Raw genomic sequence first — 7,274 nt, forward strand, 5'->3', positions numbered from 1 at the left:
GGGACGGGGGAGCCAGGGGCTGCCATCTATGGGGTCGCACAGAGTCGGACACAACTGAAGCGACTTAACAGCAGCAGCAGCCTATCATTACTTCTATAGACTGAGATGTAAATCCAAATGCCTGAGCCCTGCTGGACCCTGCCTAGCCTATAGTCCCAGGGAAACCATCCTGCCTTCTTGGTCTCAGTGTCTAATTCCACTCTGCTTCTCCAAACACTCTTGGGGCTTTCTCTCTATTATGGGTGAAAACTCAGGCCCTCCCAGGGCCATCTAGGCTCTACCTGGTCTGGGTCTACACCTTGCCCACTCTGCCCTAGATGTGCTAGCTTTTGCTCTGAGCCTCAGGCAAGCTCCTTCTACTCATGACCTGTGCACAGGCTCCTCAGGCAACTGGGACACTTTTCCTGCATCCCATTTCCATGTTTGTCTCATCATTTGGGATCTAAAACAAGGTACCTCCTCCTCTCTCTCGTAAGATTCTACTCTTCTTCTTCTGAATACTTGTCACAAGGTATCATTATATATTCAATCGTAAGTTTACTTCATGTATTCCTTCAGCCAAAAGTGTCTTGAGCATCTGCTCCTTGCCACAGCTACCATTCTGAACTCTGGAGAACTTACTAGTGACTGAGGGCAAGGAGCTTGTTCTTGTGGAGCTTAGTCTCTGGAGGGAAGGGCAGACAGACAGGCACTCAGTCCAGCAGTAAAAAGCCCACAGGAAACTGTTCAGTTGCAGTCACCCCTGGGCAGAGCAGCACACCTAACAGGGTGCTATAACACAAAGCCCCCCCTTAGGCAAGCAGTCATGAGGGCTGCCCTGAGGAGGGGACAGCTAGGCTGAGAGCAGAAGGTGGGAAGGAGCCAAGCTTAGGAAAATGTGTTAATATTGGGTTGGCCAAAAAGTCTTTGGGGTTTTTTTATAAGTTGTTACAGAAAACTCCAAACGAACCTTCAAGCCAATAATTAGCCAATATCCTAGGTACTACGTTAGGAGTTGCTTGTGCTTTGTTTATCACAAATTTATCACAGTTGCTTTGTGCTTGGTTCTGGACACATAGTTGGTGTTCTCTAAATATGTGTTGATGAATGAATGGATGACTAGGTGGATGGATGGGGGAAGGATGGTTGGATGGATGGATAGATGGATGAGGTCTCAGGATTGTCATGAGCTATTGGTGTGGGCTGCTGGTCAACCATGGGGTTCTCAGTGATGAGCACCCTGGGTAGAGGCTCAAGTCACCTGACTTCAAGGTGCTTCACCTTCTGGCCTCCTCCCACTGCTCGCGCTTGGCTGCTCAGTCAACTTCACAAAGCTTTATCAATTCCCTCCCTTTCCTAGGCATATTGGAGTGCTCAGTGAGGTTGTGAACTTTGCAGTCAACCTCGTGAATGAGGTGTTGTCCCTGGTAACAGACTACGAGGTGAGTCCCCCACTCCTCGGGTGCAGATCCAGGCCGGGTGGTGGGGAGGGGTGATTTTCCTTGGGTAGGCTACACTCTCTGGGCACCTACCTTTCTGGAGGGCCAATTTCCATTTGGGCTGTGAGTTGCTACCTACCCCCCTTCACTTAGCCTGGCCTTGGGAGATGAGCAGGGGCCCGACCTGAGCTGAAATCACTGGATCCCACTCTTGAATCATTTGCCATACACATGAACTGCCAGCAGGCCTTTTAGCTAATACTTTTCTTGATTCAACACAAATTTAACACATTTAAATACAAAACATATACATACCATAGTTCAGATTCATTTGTATCATATAAAAATACCATATATACCATGTGCCCAAAATTCCAAAGATTCTATATTAGTCACTCTGGAAGGGGGCTGAGAATCTAGATTTATTAAAAAAAAAAAAAAAAAAGTCCTCCATGTTGTTCTGTGATTTATTGAACTTGAGTCACTCTCAAAGTGTGTTCCTCAGACTAGCATCACTGACCTTTCTTGGACACTCATTAGAAAAGCAGACTCAGGTCCTACCCCAGACCTGCTGCTCAGTAATTTACATTTTAACAATATCTCAGGGAATTGTAGGCGCACAAAATTGTGAAAAACACAAAACTATTTCTCTATGGTTCCCAGGGCCCCATTTAACTCTATAAAGTTTCAGAGTCCAGAGGTCAAGGTTTCTAAGGGCATAGGGTTCTGGAATATTAAAATCTAGATTCTTCAAGGTTCTTGGATTCTAATACTCTGAGGTTTGAGGATTCTAGTGTCCTCTGGTTCTCAGATTGGACCTTCTAGGTTTCCACTGTTCTAGAATCCTAAGGGTCAGAAGTTCTGAGACCTCCAGTACTGAGCATCTCGGTGGGTGGCGGGCAGGGTGCTCATAGCAGGTAATAACCAGTCCTCTTCCTTTCCCATCTCTCCTCTCCTTCCTCACCTCCCAACCTCTTTCCTTCCTTCCCTCTCTCCATTTCTCTCTGTGTGTCTCTCTTTCCCTCCTTGTGACTCTCAGCTGTGCCCACTAATCCACAGCCTCCTTGAAAGCCTGGATGCAGAGTATGTTAAGAACCACATCGGTAAGTCACAGCCTGGGGAAGCAGGGAGGGGGCTCCCTCTGCAGCCTCACAGCGGGGCGCATGCCATGCTACGCCTCTAGCACTGGCACGTCTGGTCAGGGGACCCTGTAGAAGCTGCAGACCCTTCATCCTGAGCAAGTCTGGATAGTGTGGCTAGGGGTGGTCCCTGCAGACTGATGGCCTCTGTGGTCCTCTGAGAGCTTCTACTGCCCTCCTTGGTCAAGTCTGCAGAACCTGCTGCCCAGAATGATGTGAGAAAGAGGACGGGCCAGATCTGGGTTCAAATCCTGGATTGGCTACTTGGCAACTGTGGAGTCATCAACTGGCTCCGCCTCTCTGAGTCTTGGGTCCCTCCTAGATGAAAGGAGATTGTAAATGCTGCCGAGATGATGAGTGGTTTTAAAGAAAAAGCCTAATATCCAGTAGGTATTGTTAAGAAACATGTCCCTTCCCTTTCCCTCCTTATGGGGAACTGTGGCTTTACCTCCAGCCCTTGGGGGCTTTCCTTGACCTGGGTTTCTGGCATGGTTGGGGTTGCTGGGGCTCTGGGTAACAGAAGCTGGGTGAATGACAGTGTTAGAGACCTGAAGACAGTTCTTCTAGAAAATAGCCAAAGGCCCTGGTCCTTGGGCAATCACTCTGTGCTTCATGTACACCATTTCATTTGATCCTTGCAATGATCCTGTGGGGGTGAGTAGTAGCATCATACCCATTTTTTCAGAAGAACTAACGGAAGCACTTCATGGGGAATAGATGGGGAAACAGTGGAAACAGTGTCAGACTTTATTTTGGGGGGCTCCAAAATCACTGCAGATGGTGATTGCAGCCATGAAATTAAAAGACGCTAACTCCTTGGAAGGAAAGTTATGACCAACCTAGATAGCATATTCAAAAGCAGAGGCATTACTTTGCCAACAAAGGTCCGTCTAGTCAAGGCTATGGTTTTTCCAGTGGTCATGTATGGATGTGAGAGTTGGACTATAAAGAAAGCTGAGCACTGAAGAATTGATGCTTTTGAACTGTGGTGTTAGAGAAGACTCTTGAGAGTCTGCAAGGAGATCCAACCAGTCCATTCTAAAGGAGATCAGTCCTGGGATTTCTTTGGAAGGAATGATGTTAAAGCTGAAACTCCAATACTTTGGCCACCTCATGTGAAGAGTTGACTCATTGGAAAAGACCCTGATGCTTGGAGGGATTTGGGGGCAGGAGGAGAAGGGGACGACAGAGGATGAGATGGCTGGATGGCATCACCAACTCAATGGACGTGAGTTTGAGTGAACTCCGGGAGTTGGTGATGGACAGGGAGGCCTGGCGTGCTGCAGTTCATGGGGTCTCAAAGAGTTGGACATGACTGAGTGACTGAACTGAACTGAACTGAACAGAAGCACAGAGAGATGGAGTGACATGCAAGAGATCCATGGCAATCAGTTGACTGGCTGGAGGGTGTCAGTCATTGGTGTCCGATTTCTATTCAACTTTCCAGAGCTGGAGTTGAGAACTGCTACTGAATTCTTTCAGATGAACTTCAGGAAGCCCAACAGAGAAAGTGAAGAGCACAGATGAGGAAAACCACTGCGATGTCCGCCTGCTGATGAGAGCTGTGCTCAGGGCCCTGGGCTGAGAGAGGATGAGACCCCACACACACACCGGGGCTAGAAGAGAAGCAGAAACAAGCTTGGCTTCTCTTCTTTCTCTAGTGGCAGACTGAGCCCAGATCTTGGTCACAGACCGAGTCCTCACCCTTAATCACACACCCAGACTGCACCTGATTCTTCTGCCTGACTGAGCCCAAAACAGTCAGACTGAGCTTTGACTCCAGTAGTTGACTGAGCCCTGACACTGGTCACAAATAGAGACTCAACCTACATCTCAGTCTGATCCATGATACTTATCATATTCTGAGACTTGTACCCTTTTCCCTCTGGGCCCTGATCAGTCTTTTCACATCGGCCATTGTTGCTAAGGTGAGGGGGTGGGAGGGTGAGGGGATGAGGGGGCGTCAGTGCCAGGTGCCAGAAGGAGACCCCCAAACCACCGGTGCCCGTCCTTCCCCGAGCCTCAGAGCTCACAGGGTTTGGGGAAAGTACTCCTGCAGCCATGTCTGGTGAACGCAGGAGCTGGTAAGAGCCCCAGGGTGTCCATGCATCACAGTGGGGTCTCCTTCTAGATTGGTTCCCGGGGATGGGACTGAATCTCTGTACCATCTCCCTCTGGGACGGTCGGTGCTGCCACCATCCCCCAGGAGTGACAACTGAGCCCAGTCAAAGGACACTCTCGGATACTCCTCCTCACAGTCCGGACACCCTATGCTCGTCACCCTCCACCCCCAGCAATAAAAAGCCACTTCTGCACCTCCTGTGTGGTCCATTGCATTCCTTCCATTGGGATTTCAGGGAAGATGAGGTATGGGCAACCAAGGCAGCAGAGACCTGAATCCAGCGCTGGAAGGGAGTTTGGGGATTATCCAGCCCCACCTCCTTGTCTTACAAACATGAAAACTGAGGACCACGATGGGCAAGAAAGTGACCCGAGGTCATGTAGAGACAGCCTCACTCTGCTTCTGCTACCATCACCACCATGCTGGAGAGTTGTCTTTGCCAGCACACATGACCTCATGACTTCCTGACAGCACCTTGCTACCAGGAGACACCACTCTTGTTCCCATTGTACACATTAGGAAACTGAGGCTCATAGAGGACAAGTGATTCATCGAGTAGCAGGGTAATTCCAGGGTAGCCACTTGCAGGACTAGGATTTAAACCCACATCTATGGGACTGATTGCTCAGGGAGGTGACCCCATCTCCCAGCACTCAACCACCTCTCCTCAGGCCTCAGCAGGTCCCACTGTCCTGTCTTTGGTCTCTTCTGCTCAGGACTGATGAGGTCCTCTCGTGGCCCTTCTGTTTCTTCAACATGTAAGCACTGAGTTTCCCTTTTGTCTTGCAGTGGGAGGCACAGCACCCCTTACTCACAGCTGTGTCACCTCTGCTGAGGACTGACCCAGGCTATCACTTCAGTGACCCCGGGCCTCTGCTCTCCAGGAGGCCGTCTCACTCTCCTGCCAAGAGGCCCAGGGAACATTTGCCCATGTTGTCAAGGAGCCATCTCAGTGCTGTGCACAATTCTGTGAGGGAAGAACCACTGTCGTCCTCGTGGGAGACTCAGGTTAAGAGAAGCCAGGGTCACACAGAGGCCTGCACGAGCAGCTGCTTCTTTAAAGGCCTTCTGTCTGAAGGATGCCATGCAAGGTCAAGTAACCCCAAGGAGCCCTTCAGTCCCTGAGGCCACATGGGGGCCTTGGACCAGCCTTCCTGAGCTCTCCCAAGAGGACCTCAGTTCAGGCTGTGCCGGGGATGCTGACACAGCATGAGGTTAGAGGTTGGACAGAGCTGAGCTTGACTTAGCCTCTGCCCTTTGCCAGCTGTGGGATCTCAGGCAATTTACAAGAACCGCAGTTTTCTCACCTGCCCCATGGAGTTAAAAGCAAAACCTCCCCGTTGACAGTCATGATGATTAAATGAGTCAATGTGTGTAAAATGCTTAACCAGAGTCTGACACTGGTGAGTACAAGATGAATGTCAGCCTCAACACACTGGAATTACTGTCAAATGGTGTTGAGAAATCCCATATTCAATATTTATACACTGTATATCAATTCTGATTTCTACTGAGTGACTCTGTGAATGGTCTTTGGAGGTGTGGCAACTGAGTCTCAGAAAGATGACGTGACTTCCCCAGGGCCACACAGCTGGTCAGAGGCAAAGCTGGATTTCGTTTGAAGTCAGTCTCCTCCAGAGCTGGTTCTCCCCCTACTGGCCATAGCAAAGGGATGAGAGTTTTCCTCTCTGTCTATACTTTGTGACAATCCCAACTCCCACAAAAGTGCACAAGGAGGTCTCACAATTCAGGACTTCTCTTGAGCAGTAGCCCACTTGGGTCAGGGCTGAGCCTTTGTCCAGGCTGTTCCATTCCCCTGGTCATCATTTCTTCTCTTCCTCCAGCTTCTCAATCCCCCTCAGCCCTCTGACTCTGCTCAAGAGCTGTCTCCTGGTAAGTGGGGGCCACTCCTCAATGTTCCCCCAACAATGAGACCATGTTTTCTAGCTGGTAGGTCTACCCAAGCTACCTCGCCATCATTGTCCCATACAGACGGAGGGCTCAGGAAGTTCAGCTTTCATGATTATGGTTTACACTTTTTTAATACACTTTTTTCCATTTTTGTGAGAAATAATTGACATTCATCACTGTATATGTTAAAGGCAAGTTTTATTTCTGTGTATTAAGAAATTATTTTGACAATAGGTTAAGCTAATATTCATCTTCTCATGTAGATGCAATAAAAAATAATGAAAAAGAATAACACTTTTTACTTGTGATTAGATTCTTTAGGATTTGCTCTCTTAACCACATTCCTGTATATCATACATCATAACAGATGTATGATATGCAAAAGATGTGTGATGTTACACACATATATCATAAAGTGTTAGCAATAGTCATCAAGTTATGCAATACATCCACAGTACTCATTTATTTAGAACCTAAAATATGGGAAGAATAGCAATAAATGCCTACATTAAGAAGCAAGAAAAACCCAAATGAACAACCTACAACTATACCTTAAGGGACTAAAAAAAAGAATAAACTAAGCCCAAAGTTACCATTGAAAGAATACAATAAAGATTACAGCAGGAGTAAATGAAATAAAAAGACATAAAGAATATAAAATATTAACCAAAATATTAATAAAAC

The 7,274-nt window shown here is 48.0% G+C and overlaps 1 protein-coding gene across 1 annotated transcript in view; it reads left to right on the forward strand.

Moving 5' to 3' along the window:
* Positions 1 to 7,274, forward strand: part of LOC104999429 (short palate, lung and nasal epithelium carcinoma-associated protein 2A-like) — a 36,769-nt gene that overhangs the window by 2,786 nt on the left and 26,709 nt on the right. The window contains exons 2-4 of the mRNA XM_010855004.1: positions 1,340 to 1,421; positions 2,458 to 2,521; positions 4,816 to 4,924. Coding sequence (XP_010853306.1) covers positions 1,340 to 1,421; positions 2,458 to 2,521; positions 4,816 to 4,924 — 255 coding nt within the window. The remainder of the gene's footprint in view (positions 1 to 1,339; positions 1,422 to 2,457; positions 2,522 to 4,815; positions 4,925 to 7,274) is intronic.

This window comes from Bison bison, unplaced genomic scaffold, assembly GCF_000754665.1.
Source record: "Bison bison bison isolate TAMUID 2011002044 unplaced genomic scaffold, Bison_UMD1.0 scf7180017864352, whole genome shotgun sequence".
Classification (NCBI taxonomy): Eukaryota; Metazoa; Chordata; class Mammalia; order Artiodactyla; family Bovidae; genus Bison; species Bison bison.